Source organism: Doryrhamphus excisus, linkage group LG1 (genome assembly GCF_037039965.1).
Source record: "Doryrhamphus excisus strain RoL-2023G ecotype Guam linkage group LG1, RoL_Dexc_Guam_v1.1, whole genome shotgun sequence".
NCBI classification, from domain to species: domain Eukaryota; kingdom Metazoa; phylum Chordata; class Actinopteri; order Syngnathiformes; family Syngnathidae; genus Doryrhamphus; species Doryrhamphus excisus.
In genome coordinates, this window is record NC_136357.1 from 22,390,232 (window position 1) to 22,406,417 (window position 16,186).

At 43.0% G+C, this 16,186-nt stretch overlaps 2 protein-coding genes across 3 annotated transcripts; one reads left to right on the plus strand and one right to left on the minus strand.

Moving 5' to 3' along the window:
• Nucleotides 1–742: 742 nt before the first annotated feature.
• Nucleotides 743–8,794, plus strand: pcolcea (procollagen C-endopeptidase enhancer a). 2 transcript variants are annotated; one of them, XM_058078589.2, is made up of 9 exons: nucleotides 743–983; nucleotides 3,862–3,970; nucleotides 4,035–4,293; nucleotides 5,254–5,378; nucleotides 6,727–6,863; nucleotides 6,936–7,273; nucleotides 7,344–7,421; nucleotides 8,255–8,425; nucleotides 8,497–8,794. In XM_058078589.2, the coding sequence occupies exons 1-9, from the start codon at nucleotides 895–897 to the stop codon at nucleotides 8,625–8,627; spliced, it is 1,437 nt and encodes a 478-aa protein (XP_057934572.2). In that variant the 5' UTR covers nucleotides 743–894; the 3' UTR covers nucleotides 8,628–8,794. The 2 variants fall into 2 exon arrangements, with proteins under 2 accessions (XP_057934572.2, XP_057934573.2); XM_058078590.2 differs by having other exon boundaries at nucleotides 815–983; nucleotides 4,042–4,293.
• Nucleotides 8,795–10,222: 1,428 nt separating this feature from the next.
• Nucleotides 10,223–12,709, minus strand: LOC131132304 (transmembrane protein 88 a). The gene is made up of 3 exons (XM_058077818.2): nucleotides 12,318–12,709; nucleotides 11,018–11,335; nucleotides 10,223–10,695 (listed from the first exon to the last, which is right to left on the minus strand). The coding sequence occupies exons 1-3, from the start codon at nucleotides 12,513–12,515 to the stop codon at nucleotides 10,408–10,410; spliced, it is 804 nt and encodes a 267-aa protein (XP_057933801.2). The 5' UTR covers nucleotides 12,516–12,709; the 3' UTR covers nucleotides 10,223–10,407.
• Nucleotides 12,710–16,186: the final 3,477 nt, after the last annotated feature.

The following is a 16,186-nucleotide window of genomic DNA, read 5'->3' on the forward strand; positions in this document are numbered from 1 at the left end:
TTTTTCCTCAGAATATTACGATGTGATTCTCCTCTAAGTTTTATTTTTCTCTTCATTTTTTGACTTTCTTCTGGTAAAATGGCAACTCTTTTTTTCCATTTCTTTTTTTAATTTCCCAACCTGTAAATGTTTTCGGACTTTATTTCCATAATATTATCATTTTATAAACATAAAAGAACAATTTTTGTGGGGTTGTTTCTCATCATGTTAGGACTTTAAACAATATATATATATTTTAATCCACAATAACAAAAGTTCACCCCCACACTCGGCTTAGCAATGTCTTCATAACCTCTTTGTTGGCCAACGACAGGGAACCGTTTTAAAATAGTCCAATATTTTACTCATATTTCTTCTTCAATATTTCAGCTCTATGCTGCGAAAATGACATTGTTTTTTTAATGTTTCTGTAACATTATGACTTATATTATTCCCTTAATATTCTAACTTTTATCATTTCCCCTATTAGTGTATCTTTAGAGTGTTTCACGGGGGCCCTGTGACGCCCTTTGGACACCCCACTTCAGGGTAAAAACCATCAACATTAGTTCAGGTGCTTTCAAGTTGAGGATCAGAGAACCTGTTTGTCTTTCTTCTTCCCAGATTACCCCCCCCCCCAAAAGCCCCTCCCCTCACTGTTCCATCCAAAGCCGTGTCATTATGGAGAAAACATCTGGCTCTCGTTAAAGCTCCTGCACCCCCCCACCATCTCCGTCCTGCTAGCATCTCTCTTCATTCTAGAACTCTCCACCCCCACCCCCCAGGCCGTTTGGGGGGGGGGTGGTCTCTCCGCCCATCCTCCCCCTCTTCCTCCTCCTCTTCCTCCCTGTCCCTGAAGCTCTTGCCTCCTTCTGCCGTCTCCCCTCTTCTGCAGCCGTCTTTCGGTAGCACACGATGGCGTCCGTGGGTCAAACGTGGGGCATCTCCCTCCTCTTGTGTCTGACTTTGGGATGGACAGGGGCGCAGGAGACAAACTACACCAGGTGAGCTCTCACAGGGAGGCCACTTCCAGTCCGTCTTCATCTTCATCAAGTTGAGCAAAGCGGGAGGGGGGGGGGGGGATTCCAGGTCTGGCTTCTTTGCTGTGTGTTTCCAGTTGTTTCCTCTGCGAATGTGCGGTGGCCACTGCGCCAGATGTTCATGTTTGGGCTTCTGCCTGTGGGGTCGCAGCAACTGGGCTACGCTTGGTTTGGTACACACGAGCACCGGTCTTATTTGCTCACATTATCTTGACTATATTGGGCAAGCGGCAAGGGAACTATAGGGGTGTTATTTCAACTCGACAGGGCTCTAATAATGTCACAAACCATATCTAGAAGAAGGTAAATCTTATCATGGTGGGTCTGGAAACAATTAACCGTGATAATGGTGGACGATCATATTTGGAAAGAATCCTTTTTGACATTAAATAGTGTGTCAAAATCCACTGGAGTCATCGCTCTCCTTGTGGAAATGTCCCAAACTGATGAATTAGTGAAGGCATGAAGTTGGACATTTATTTGGAAAAAAGGTGTGCATTTACAAGAATTAAGTAGTAAATTTACAAGAGAAAAAGATGTAAATTTACAAGAACAAAAAATGAATTTATGAGGAAAAAAGTTGTACATTTACAAATAAATAAATTTTGATTTAAATGGTAAATTTATGAAAACAAATATCTAAATGAAAAAGCTGTCAATTAAAAAAATCAAATTAAGGAGAAAAAGTTTTATAAATTCCATCTTCATAAAATTATGAAAAAAGGTTTAATAAATTTATGAAGATGGAATTTATTAAACTTTTTAAAGTTTTTTAGAAGTCTTAAAATTACAAGAAAAAAGGGTGTAAATTAGTTTAGAAAAAGATGGTAATGTTACGTTAGCCCAAGGCCAAAGGTCACATCATCTCCATAGCTGTCCGTACAACTTTATTGTCATAACATTTTGTTGCAAATTTATGACATTTTTCTCATAACTGTACAACTTCATTCTTACATCTTGATTTTCTCCATGTGTCCCGAATACTAATAATCGTATTTGAAAGCTGTTTTTGTTCAATTCATAATGCAGTTGTTGGTTGTATTGGAATACGGGTGGGTCATCAAATGTGGGCAGAGCCAGTGGACAATCCCTGCTCTGATTGAGAAGACGAGGAAGCAACCAAGTCAGCATAGAAGGAGACACAGTGCATCCTTGCTGCTGACTCAGCAGCTCCACATCTCCACGTGTGTTACAAGACGTCTTTGCTTTTGTGTCATGATCCTGACGAGCTCATCGATGCTTTACGATGGCGTTATGACGCCTTCCCGCAGCTTGCAGTCTGCTCTCGCAATGCTGACTTGATCTCCTTCTTCTCCTGCTCCTGCTTTCCCCGCAAAAACAGCTGCCATTTGACAAGAATGAAGTCAAAATATGAACATAGAGGAGAAAGAGGAAAATAACATCATTTTACTATCTTAAGTTGAAATATTTCATCCAAATTATGTTTTATAATATTATGAGAAACAAAATAAATATTATTGGGAAAAATAGGTTGGGGAACAGTTATGGTCATAAAGTCATAAAGACATTTACAAGTATATTAAATATTTTAAATAAAAACATCGCAAGTAAAAAACAGCAGTTTTTTTTAGAATAAAGTCAAAATATTAAGAAAAAAAGTTGAGAACAACCTCTTGTCATTTATCCAATATTATGGGAATAAAGTTGTAATATTAGGAGGAATAAAATACTGAAAAAAATAGCTGTAATTGTTTTTTTAATTGCAGCAATTGATTAATTTATTAATTTACAAAAATGTTTGAATAAAAACATCGCAAGTAAAAAACAGTTGTTTTTTTTTAGAATAAAGTCAAAATATTAAGAAAAAAAGTTGAGAACAACCTCTTGTCATTTAGCCAATATTATGGGAATAAAGTTGTAATATTAGGAGGAATAAAATACTGAAATAGCTGTAATTGTTTTTTTAATTGCAGCAATTGATTAATTTATTAATTTACAAAAATGTTTGAAAAATTAGGTTGGGAGAAAGTCATAATATTATGGGAATAAAGTTTAAATATTACAAGAAAAAATTATGTGGAATATTTAAAGAGAAAACTGAAATCCACCCAGCCACCATCCATCCTTCCATCCACCCATCCATTCATACACCCATCGTCCGTCCGTCCGTCCTTCCACCCACCTGTCCGTCCACCCACCCATCCATCATCCATCTGTCCGTCCATCCTTCCATCCATCATCCATCCGTCCGTCCATCCTTCCATCCAACCACCCACCCGTCATCCATCCATCCATCCCCCCACCCATCCATCCACCCTTCCATCCATCCACCCATCCGCCCATCCATCATCCACCATCCATCCACCCACGCATCCATCATCCACCATCCATCCACCCGCCCATCTATCCTTCCATCCACCCACCCATCCATCTTCCACCATCCATCCACCCGCCCATCCATCCATCCATCATCCCCCATTCATCCACCCACCCATCCATCATCCACCATCCATCCATCCATCCTAACTACAGTTATAGGTCAGCATCATAGGTCCCCTTTAATCATGGGCTGTTTCACCGACAGTATATGACAAAGCTGAGATGCAGTATTTCATGAAATACATATACTGTAACTTCTTAGAATATGAAAGTGCCATCCTTTCATTCTTTCATGACCCAGCCAAGGTCACAGAGTGTGTGTTTGGATGTTGAACTTCCATCAAGTCACCAGAACATGAAACTGGATAAATAATAAACAATCCTCCCAAAGGAGGATTGTGTAAATATTGTAGTAGTAGAGGCCCCAGTTTACACATTCATGCAATTTTTGTCTGCATGCCAACACTTGTATGTCCTGTCTTCTCTTGACCTTTTCCTGCAGGCCCGTCTTCTACTGTGGAGGAGAGCTGGAGGCGGAGTCCGGCTTTGTCGGCAGCGAGGGATTCCCGAGCTACTACAAACCAAACAGCAAATGTACCTGGCTCATCACGGTGAGTCCCACACAGCCGCCCGTTCCTCGCTTCATTCCTTGTCTGATGCCCCCGCCCTCGGCAGGTCCCAGAGGGAAAAGTGGTAATGCTGACTTTCCGCATTTTTGACCTGGAGGCCGACTCGCAATGTCGCTACGACTACCTAGACGTTTATAACGGCAAGTCCAACACCGTACAAAAACTGGGCCGCTTCTGCGGGACCTTCCGCCCTGGCGCTCTCATTTCCACCACCAACACGATGATGCTGGAGATGGTGAGCGACGGGGAGACCCACGGCCGAGGGTTCGTGGCCTATTTCAGCGGTGCCAAGCCGTACGACCAAGGTGAGCACGTCCCCACTGATTGAAGTCCCTTGCAGGGCATCACTCATTCTCTACTCGGGTCACTTTTATCCCAAAACACACCTTCGAAAATTGAACATAACCCAACTGTTGGAAAAGTAAATATAACACAACATAAATAATATAACATAGCATGAAGTTGAAACACCAAAGAAAAAGTTTAATGTAAAAAAAATCATGATTTTGTGAGAGTTGGGGAGTTCTAAGTTCGAATAACATGGGAATAAAGTTATAGTATTTCAGGAAGAAAAAAGGAAAAAGGAGAACAAAAGCTGCAATTTTGCAAGAATAAACTTCCTAAAATGTTAGGAAAAATAATGTATTTTAGTAGCAAAGTTGGATTTTTTTTTTATAAAGCTTTAATACTATCAGAAACAACCAAAATGAAGTTATAATGTAAAATTAGGTTGGTGAAAAATTTGTGGAAATTTTTTTTGCAAAGACAAAACATGATTTTTTTCAAAAACAGCAAAAAATGGAGGGAATGTAAAAGTAAATCATACATGTGTTGTGTATTTACTTAGCCAGTGGCTGACAGCAGCTATGATCTGCAAACGAGACATAATTAGTGTGCAGATGAAACAAGTATGCTGTGCAAAATAGCACATTACTTACAGACAGCCTCCAAGGCAGAGGTCTAGAAGAAAGTATTCCCTCTAAAAAGTTGTCCATCATTTAGTTTGTGTGCCTAACTGCGTCATCACAAGCTGGACTCTGGAAATGATTGTGGCCACTAGGTGTCGCCAGGTCCTGCCATTCTTCATCTGGAAAGCCCAGTAAGTGTATCCAAAAGCAAAAGGACTAATAAGAGTTTTTGAATGAAAAGCCTCTAAAATGTTATGACCAGTGGGGCAAAAGTTCACGTTAGCATTGCATGACTGAAGGACAATCTGCGCTTGTATTTAGTCATCATCTCCAGGCGGCGTGTTGGCTTTCTTTCAGATCAACAGCTCTGTGGGGGAAAGATAACAAAATCCCAGGGAGAGATCAAAACGCCAAACTGGCCGGACAAGAAGTATCCGCCCGGAACCAGCTGCTCCTGGCTCATCACGGTGGACGCTGATAAGGTCGGCAAAACACTCACAGCTTATTAACTTCGCCGACTGGTGCAGCGGAATGGAAATGCGTTTGCTGTCTGACAACCAACCGGAAGGCAGGCCTCATTTTTATCAGTAGCCAAAAATATATATACATTTTCTAAACCTAAATGAAGCATTTCAAGCATAAAATGGTTGAGTGAAGCCAAATACGCAGACTTTGTGATGTTATGTAGGGTTGTACGCTGGTCACTGGGTGTTAGTAATGTTACTTTGGTGAGGAAGTACTGGACAGGACAGGACTTAAAAGGGAAGGACAGGCTCAGAAAACAGGACATGTCCTGGGAAAATAGGACATTTGGTCACCCACGCAGCTATGGTAAGTGCATTATGCTGAGGAAAAACATCTGAAAAGGACTTATGCCTTATATTTAAGGGCAAACCTCAAAGTGAATCGGAGCTTTTCTTCCTGTGACTCACACGCACACCTGTGATGTGGAGAGACGCATACATGACAGTGAGACATTATTAAGAAAATGATACTCCTTTCGGGCGGCACGGCGGTCTAGTGGTTAGCGCGCAGACCTCACAGCTAGGAGACACAAATTCAATCCCACCCTCGGCCATCTCTGTGTGGAGTTTGCATGTTCTCCCCGTGCATGCGTGGGTTTTCTCCGGGTACTCCGGGTTCCTCCCACATTCCAAAAACATGCTAGGTTAATTGGCCACTCCAAATTGTCCACAGGTATGAATGTGAGTGTGAATGGTTGTTTGTCTACATGTGCCCTGTGATTGGCTGGCCACCAGTCCAGGGTGTACCCCGCCTCTCGCCCGAAGACAGCTGGGATAGGCTCCAGCACCCCCGCGACCCTCGTGAGGAAAAAGCGGTAGAAAATGAATGAATGAATGAAGGATACTCCTTTCTCCCAAAGTCATCTGGGATAGGCTCCAGCACACCCGCTGGCCTCATGAGGATAAGCTGCATGAAAAACGGATGTATGTGTGGATGGATGGATGGGTGGATGGATGGGAGGATGGATGGAAGATGGTTGGATGGATGATGGATGGTTGGACGAATGGGGGATGGGTGGATGTATGGGTGGCTGGGTGGATGGATGGTGGATGGTGGATGATGGATGGGTGAATGGATGGATGGAAGGAACGATAGATGAATGGGTCGATGGATGGATGAATGAATGGGTGGATGGATGGATGATGGATGGATTATGGATGAATGAATGAGTGGATGGATGATGCATGCGTGGATGGATGGATGGGTGGGTGGATGGATGGATGGATGGATGTTGTCTTTTTGTTGCAACCTGCCCGCACTGCAATTACTGCAAATGTCACTGGATGGTTTGTGTTTGCTAACCAGGTAATCCAGGTTAGCTTCGACAAGTTCGTCTTGGAGGCGGACACCTACTGTCGCTTCGACTACGTGGCGTTCTTCAACGGCGGTGAGAAAGACGACTCACGCCTGATTGGAAAATACTGTGGCGATCAAGCCCCGGCGTAAGCAGCCGGTTCGATCATTTCTTGTTGATCCAACTGCGTCCATGACGTTCCACTTCCTCTTCTGCACAGGCCCATCACTACCAGCGGGAACGTGCTGCTGGTCCAGTTTGTGTCTGACCTCAGCGTGACATCTGATGGGTTCCTGGCCTACTACACCAGTGTACCCACAGTGCACCGTGCCGATACCAGACCTGTACCGGCAAGACCCCACATCAGACCCCCCGCACGTGAACGAGTCCCTGCTGCCACGCCGCCCCCGCCCGCTGCTACACCCAAATATGTCCCCCCTCCTGCACCGGAACCAACCCAAAGACCCAAAGCAGTCCGGCCCACTGCCGGTCGTAGCGAGGGAACCACGGGCCAGGACAGGGGAGGGGTTGCCACCAGAGCCAATGGAAAGAGGCCGGGTGAGTGAGGTGTGCTCTGCTTCCATCAAATGCTCCCAAGTTCATGCTAGACTTCTTCTTCACTTTTCAGCCACTCAGAATCCTTTGTGTGCCAAAGCCTGTAGAAGAGACGGAACCATCAAGACCAGTTTCTGTGCCAGCGAATTTGGTAAGTCAAACCATAAAAGCTTTCAGTCAAGCCGTGGTCTCACAGGAAACTGGAAAATCATCCAATAAATCCAGCCTGTTTCTCTTCATCATTTTAAGAATGTCTTGGCACAGCCAAGGTGTCGAGGGACTGTGTGCTAGGCTAGGCTGGGCTAGGCTAAACTAGGCGAGGTTGGGTTAGGTTCGGTGAGGTTAGGCTGTGCTAGGCTGGGCTAGCTTAGGCTAGCCTATGCTATGCAATGCTATGCTTGGCAAGGCCAGGCAAGACAAGGCTATGCTATGCTATGCTATGCTATGCTATGCTATGCTATGCTATGCTATGCTATGCTATGCTATGCTAGTCTAGGCTAGGCAGGGTTAGGTTAGATTAGTTTAGGTTAGGTTAGCTATGCTATGCTATGCTATGCTATGCTATGCTATGCTATGCTATGCTATGCTATGCTATGCTATGCTATGCTAGGCTATGCTATGCTATGCTAAACTTGGCAAGGCCAGGCTATGCTATGCTATGCTATGCTATGCTATGCTATGCTATGCTATGCTATGCTATGCTACGCTACGCTGTGCAGTGCTATGCTAGGCTAGGCAGGGTTAGGTTAGGTTAGGTTAGGTTAGGTTAGGTTAGGTTAGGTTAGGTTAGGTTAGGCCAGGCTAGGCAAGACAAGGCAAGGCAGGGTTAGGCTATGCTATGCTATGCTAAACTTGGCAAGGCCAGGCAAGACAAGGCTATGTTATGCTATGCTATGCTATGCTATGCTATGCTAGGTTTTCGTATGCCCGAAAAACTGAATGTGTCTGATTTTACCTTGCTGAAATCTTATACATTTTTTATAGTGATTACCGGGAAGGTGACCTCACTGGCCCCCGGACCTCGGGGCACCCTTCTCATCGGGGTCTCCCTCATCAAGACTTACAAAGCAGGTCGGCTAACGATCACGCAAGTCGGCGAGACCATGTCAGTTAAGTTGGTGTCGCAATGCAGGAAGTGCCCATTGCTCCGCAGAGGTAAACACTCAGGTATTCTGCACAATACAGAGCGCCCGTTAAGAGACTTAAGACTTGATTTCTTTCCACAGGCGCAAACTACATTATCATGGGTCAGGTGGATGACGAGGGTCGCGGCAGCTTGCAACCTGGCTCATTCACAGCTCCATACAAAGCTCCACATCACAAATTATTGACAAACATTAACAACCAACCATGCTAACGCAACAGATCCCTGACCAAACTAGTCCGAGTCTGATGCGGTTGCAGATCTGTGAGATGATAATGTCTCAGTAAAACCCAACGGTGATGCTATCGCCCCATTAAAGGAACACAAATACTTAAACCTTGTCTGTAATTTATGTATGAATAAAGGTTTTATATCTCTTCTGTCACTCTCCGTGTCTGAGTACATTTTGGTTGTTTCCATGAGCAGCAAGGCTTTTCATACTCTCTTTCAGCGTAGTGATGTTGGAGTCCGCCTGGTGGATGTCATGGGTAACAGCACCCACAAGCTTTGACTCACAACCTTGTGTACCCAAAAGACCCACAATGGCTTTCACGTACTGAAAAATATAATAGAAATATTTTGGATGTAGACATGCTAAGATGTTTTATACAGACCTGATCACAATCAATCAAAGATCAGTTGAAAAATAGCTGGAATTGACCTTTTGCTCATTTGGATATTAGTGAGGCTTTAAGAAGGGATAGTGAACAACATTTGCACATAACCCGCTGCCGTTTGATGACCCCGCACTACCTGAAGCTTCAGTGTTCCACTGAATGAAAAAGCAATTTGGAAGCCATCTGGACTTTTAAGTTTGATGCTCCCTGGCGAAGTCGAAACGGGCAGTTTTGTGGCATTGAAGGAGATGAGGTCTTTGAATTCGTCTTTTGTTTTTGAAACCTTTTTACCGCAGATGCTGTCTGATGGTTATTGCACTGCAGGCGGCACCAGAAAGAGCCTTAATTTGGGTCCAGAACTGCCCTGTGTCTTGACGGACAGCCAAATCGGATCCTCCGTTTCAGCACAGATGTCATCTTTGGGTCTACCACTTTATTTTTCCATAATACTCAGGATCTTTCAAAAAATGTTGAATGACCGCCTTACTGCATCCAACCTCAGCATCAATGGCACGCTGCCATACATCCTACCTACTACCCTAATACATACATACATACATACATACATACATACATACATACATACATACATACATACACACACACATACATGAATACATAAATGCATATATACATACATGCATACATACATACACACACACATACATGAACGTATATATACATAGTGACATACATACATATATACATACATACATGCATACACACATACATACATACATACATACATACATGAACGCATATATACATAGATACATAGATACATAGATACATACATACATACATATATACATACATGCATACACACATACATACGTACATGCATACATACATATACTGTATGTATATATACACATACATATACATCCATACATACATACATACACACACATACATAAATGCATATATACATACATGCATACATACATATACTGTATGTATATATACACATACATATGTGCATACATACACACATATACATAAATATATATGTACATACATGTATACATACATACATACACACATGCATGCATACATACATACATACATACATACATACATACATACATACATACATACATACATACATACATACATACACACAACTACACACACCCACACATTTTCATGAGTGTGTGTTTTCTGTCTTTAAGGATGGTGTATTGACTGCCAAATAAAGTTTTATTGGAAAAAGATATTTTACAAAATATACTGCTTACAAACATTCAGTTCCATTGATGGGAGTATTAGATAGACTTTTACAGTGGCTTCAGCAAGAATAGTTACTAGGAAAAACAAAGTTTGGGAAGCCAAGACGGTCCAATACTTTGCAAATACATCAAAATCCTCTTCTCTCCTTACACCCAAACACTGCCTTTCCTCTCCCTCTCTAAATCCCCCTGCTGGCCACAGCAGCCACCTGCGCCGGACCCCCTGCGTCGGGTGGGGGGCAGGTTCTTGTAAACGGCCCGGCTGTACGGAATGAAGCACATGCCCAGCTGGAGGTGGCGAGCCAGGCGACAGAAAGCCGCCAGCGCCAGGACCAGCAGGGGCGTGAGCAGCAGGAAGCCCACCACCAGTAGCGCCACGCAGCCGGCGTCGTCCAACAGGTCGGAACAATACACGGAGGTACCGTGAGGCTGCACCTGTAACGATGAAACAACTTTACACTTAACAATCATGACTCATCATTCATTCCATATCCTTATCCTTATTATGGTTGCTGATGTAGTGGCCGCACCACAATCAGATGTATTTCTAGTGTTTTTATGCATTCACTGAACACGATTACCAGTGAATTGGTAGAAGTCACTACAGGTATTAAAATGTATTGCACCTGAGGAACAAGGTGCATGGTGTCCCATCATGCATGGTATAAAGAAACAAAAAATGAAAAGTTCATCTCCAGGAAGTCCAAGAGAGGCTTTTAAAAACAGGATCAAGTCAGTGAAGTGATTGTGTACAGACCGTGGAGTGGCACAGGAAGCCGAATATGATCATGACGAGGGCAGGTGTGAGGATGATACCAAACACCATGCCGGCCAGCGTTCCATTGATGAGCGCGATGATGAGGTTCTGAGCCGTGACCAGCACGGAGCAGGCCCAGCAGTCCAGAGAGCCCCTCAACTCCAGCGGAGCGTCGGCGACCTCGCTGCCCCCCATGGAGTATGGCGGGGGCACCACCCCACTGGCCCCTCTGGAGGGGGAGTTGGGCTCAGAGTGGGGCTGCTCCGATGTCTTCTCCAGTGTCCCATTGCGTGACAGACTCATGCTTGTGGTGGAGAACTGCAGGAAAGTAACAAAGAATATGACTTACATAAGCAGTACAGGTACAGTGGAACTTTACCATCTCAACCTCAAAGGTCAAGCAAAACTTCAGAAGCAGGGGCGGGCAAACCTTTCCCACAGAAAATCGTTGTAGTGAGAGCACATAGAATACTTGTTTATGACTGTCTATACATACATACATACATACATACATACATACATACATACATACATACATACATACATACATACATACATACATACATACATACATACATACATACATACATACATACATACATACATACATACATACACACATTCATACACACATACATACATATACTGTATGTATACATACATACATACATACATACATACATACACACACACACACACGCATACACACATACACACATACATACATACATACATACATATGCTCCTATTCGGTCTTCCTCTACGTCTCCTACCTGGCAGCTCTATAGCCATATGTACATATACAATATACTACATATGTGTATGTCCATACACATATGTCTATGTACATATACATATTATATATATAAACCATGTAAAGCCATAGAAAATCCGTCCTGCTTTCAGTGCGAGGAAATGGTCTTTGCAGACCCCACCCCCCCACGCCTCTCCACACGGCAGGATGACGGAGAACAATGAGCCACGCTGGAGCCCAAAAGTTCCTCTAATCAGCCCTCGCTCAGAACAATGTTATGGCTGACATTCTCTGGTTTGCTGTTCGTATTTCCAGGTCTTCTTTAGCTTATCTTAAGGAAAAGTACATTCCCAGGTGACCAGATGCCATGTGACTATCAAAGTTGATCTTTTTATTATACACAGCGTCAAACTTAGCCTTCTTCCTTTCGTCTTTCGTACCCCTGTCTTGTACTCACTTTCAAACAGCCATTCTATTTCTTCCCTTTAAAAATAAACAAGTTACTTTCTCTCCTTTTTTTTTCCAGGATGCAATTTGTGTACTCACCCGGTGGGTGGGGGGGGGTTCCAAGACGACCGTCCTCCTGCAGTTTGATGCTGCAGCAACTGCTGGGACTCCCCAAATTCCTGAAGATGAAGAGAATGTGAAGAATTTCCTCCTGACGTCTTCTACGAAAGTCCAAGAGGTGGTGGAGGTGCCCGCGTAGCTGCCTGCCAAATATTCCTTTGTGTTGTGGTCAAGCATCTAAGTGATCTTCTCCGTTCTCCTCAGTCCTCAGTCCTCAGTCCTCAGTCCTCACCCAGCCTCAGAATCCTGCCAACCCGAGGAGAAATCTGCTTTCCCACTGGCTTCACCGCTTCCTTCCCTCACGTTGGGTTTCCTCAGTCTGACTCCAGCGTGAGATATGATTGACTGTGTGTGTGTGTGTGTGTGTGTGTGTGTGTGTGTATCCTGAGCACAAGAAGCAGGCTGTTGTCGGGGCAGTGGAGGTTTTCTGTGATAACACTCGAGGCCAGATGTGAACCCAAGGGGGGGTAGGGGGGTAGTGTTTATTTGGAGAGATTAGAGCAGACATGCCGTTGCTGCCCCAGGCTTGTCATTTTACACTTTTTTCACTTCCACTGATAAGTTTTAGGTTGTTTTTAACGACAGCACCTTCAAGTTGTTGAAAAGTGATTATAGTTGGTTTGATGCCCCATCCCAAAATGGCCGGGGGCCCTTTGGGGCGTCTGAAAACTCATTTTTGGAGACTTATTTTTAAAAGTACGACCTTAGATTTCAAGAATAAAGTCCTACAATTACGAGAAAAAAGTCACAAACTTACCAGGAAAAAAGGCAAAATTCATGAGAAAAAAGTCCTAAATTTACAAATATTAAGTTGTACATTTAGGAGAAAAAGTTTTACATTTACACAAAAAAACATACGACAATAAAGTTGTAAATTCCCAAGAATTTATGGGAATAAAGTCATACTTTTACAACAAAAGTGTGAATTAATGAGAAAAAAGGTGTCGATTTCAAAGAAAAAGGTTGTAAATTAAGAAGAGTAAGATTGCCAATTTGAAGACAAAAAGGCCAAAATTTATGAAAATAAAAAAGTTGTAAATTCACAAGAAAAACATCATAAATTTATGAGCATAAAGAGGTGAATTTAGGAGGGAAATAAGCGGTAATAGGACCTTTGCTCAAGGCCAAATTCACTGGTAAGTGTTTGAGTGCCACATATGTAGAGGATATGGAAGGATATGGAAGGATATGGAAGCATATGGGGAAAGATATGGAGGGATATGGGCAAAGATATGGAAAGATGTGGAAGGATATGGGGAAAGATATGGAAGGATATGGAATGATATGGAAGGATATGTAAGGATATAGGAAAAGCTATGGAAGGATGTGGAATGATATGGGGAAAGATATGGAAGGATATGGAAGGATATAGGGAAAGCTATAGAAGGATATGGAAGTATGTTGAAGGGTATGGGGAAGGATATGGAAGGATATGGGGAAAGCTATGGAAGGAAATGGAAGGATATTGAAGGATATGGGGAAAGATATGGAAGGATATTGAAAGATGTGGAAGGATATGGAAGGATATGGGGAAAGATATGGAAGGATATGGTAGGATGTGGAAGGGTATGGAAGAATATGGAATGATATGGAGAAATATATGGAAGGATATGGAAGGATATGGAAGGATATAGGGAAAGCTATAGAAGGATATGGAAGTATGTTGAAGGGTATGGGGAAGGATATGGAAGGATATGGGGAAAGCTATGGAAGGAAATGGAAGGATATTAAAGGATATGGGGAAAGATATGGAAGGATATTGAAAGATGTGGAAGGATATGGAAGCATATGGGGAAAGATATGGAAGGATATGGTAGGATGTGGAAGGGTATGGAAGAATATGGAATGATATGGGGAAATATATGGAAGGATATGGAAGGATATGGAAAGATGTGGAAGGATATGGAAGGATATGGGGAAAGATATGGAAGGATGTGGAAGGGTATGGAAGAATATGGAAGGATATGGAAGGATATGGAAGGATATGGAAGGATATGGAAGGATGTGGAAGGATGTGGAAGGCTATAGAAGGATGTGGAAGGATATGGAAGGATATGGGGAAAGCTATGGAAGGATATGGAAGAATATGGAAGTATGTTGAAGGGTATGGGGAAGGATATGGAAGGATATGGGGAAAGCTATGGAAGGATATTGAAAGATGTGGAAGGATATGGAAGGATGTGGAAGGGTATGGAAGAATATGGTATTATATGGGGAAATATATGGAAGGATATGGAAGGATATGGAAAGATGTGGAAGGATATGGAAGCATATGGGGAAAGATATGGAAGGATATGGAAGGATATGGAAGGATATAGGGAAAGCTATAGAAGGATATGGAAGTATGTTGAAGGGTATGGGGAAGGATATGGAAGGATATGGGGAAAGCTATGGAAGGAAATGGAAGGATATTGAAGGATATGGGGAAAGATATGGAAGGATATTGAAAGATGTGGAAGGATATGGAAGCATATGGGGAAAGATATGGAAGGATATGGTAGGATGTGGAAGGGTATGGAAGAATATGGAATGATATGGGGAAATATATGGAAGGATATGGAAGGATATGGAAGGATATGGAAAGATGTGGAAGGATATGGAAGGATATGGGGAAAGATATGGAAGGATGTGGAAGGGTATGGAAGAATATGGAAGGATATGGAAGGATATGGAAGGATGTGGAAGGATGTGGAAGGCTATAGAAGGATGTGGAAGGATATGGAAGGATATGGGGAAAGCTATGGAAGGATATTGAAAGATGTGGAAGGATATGGAAGCATATGGGGAAAGATATGGAAGGATATGGAAGGATGTGGAAGGATATGGAAGAATATGGTATGATATGGGGAAATATATGGAAGGATACGGAAGGATATGGAAAGATGTGGAAGGATATGGAAGCATATAGGGAAAAGATATGGAAGGACATGGAAGGATGTGGAAGGGTATGGAAGAATATGGTATGATATGGGGAAATATATGGAAGGATATGGAAGGATATGGAAAGATGTGGAAGGATATGGAAGCATATGGGGAAAGATATGGAAGGATGTGGAAGGGTATGGAAGAATATGGAAGGATATGGAAGGATATGGAAGGATATGGGGAAAGATATGGAAGGATGTGGAAGGGTATGGAAGAATATGGAAGGATATGGAAGGATATGGAAGGATGTGGAAGGATGTGGAAGGCTATGGAAGGATGTGGAAGGATATGGAAGGATATGGGGAAAGCTATGGAAGGATATGGAATAATATGGAAGTATGTTGAAGGGTATGGGGAAGGATATGGAAGGATATGGGGAAAGCTATGGAAGAAAATGGAAGGATATTGAAGGATATGGGGAAAGATATGGAAGGATATTGAAAGATGTGGAAGGATATGGAAGCATATGGGGAAAGATATGGAAGGATATGGAAGGATGTGGAAGGGTATGGGGAGAGACATGGAAGGATATGGAAGGATGTGGAAGGGTATGGAAGAATATGGAATGATATGGGGAAAGATAGAAAGGATGTGGAAGGGTATGGAATAATATGGAATGATATGGGGAAGGATATGGAAGAATATGGAAAGATGTGGAAGGATATGGAAGGCTATGGAAGCCATCCCCATCCAGGAAGAGTTTCTCTCTCTCTCAGGGCAGGACTGGCGAAGCGGTGCCCTTCGACCTTGTGATGAAAAACAAGTCTGTGCCCAAGGAAATGAGGTTGGGGGTTTGGTGGAGAAGAAAGGCCACAGCGGGGCTGATAAGAAGCCGTTGGGGGTTCAGTTCAAAGGGGTGAAATGCGTATCGTGACATCAAGTGTCATTTGTGGGCATTATGGCTTATTTGTGCGTGGGCACGG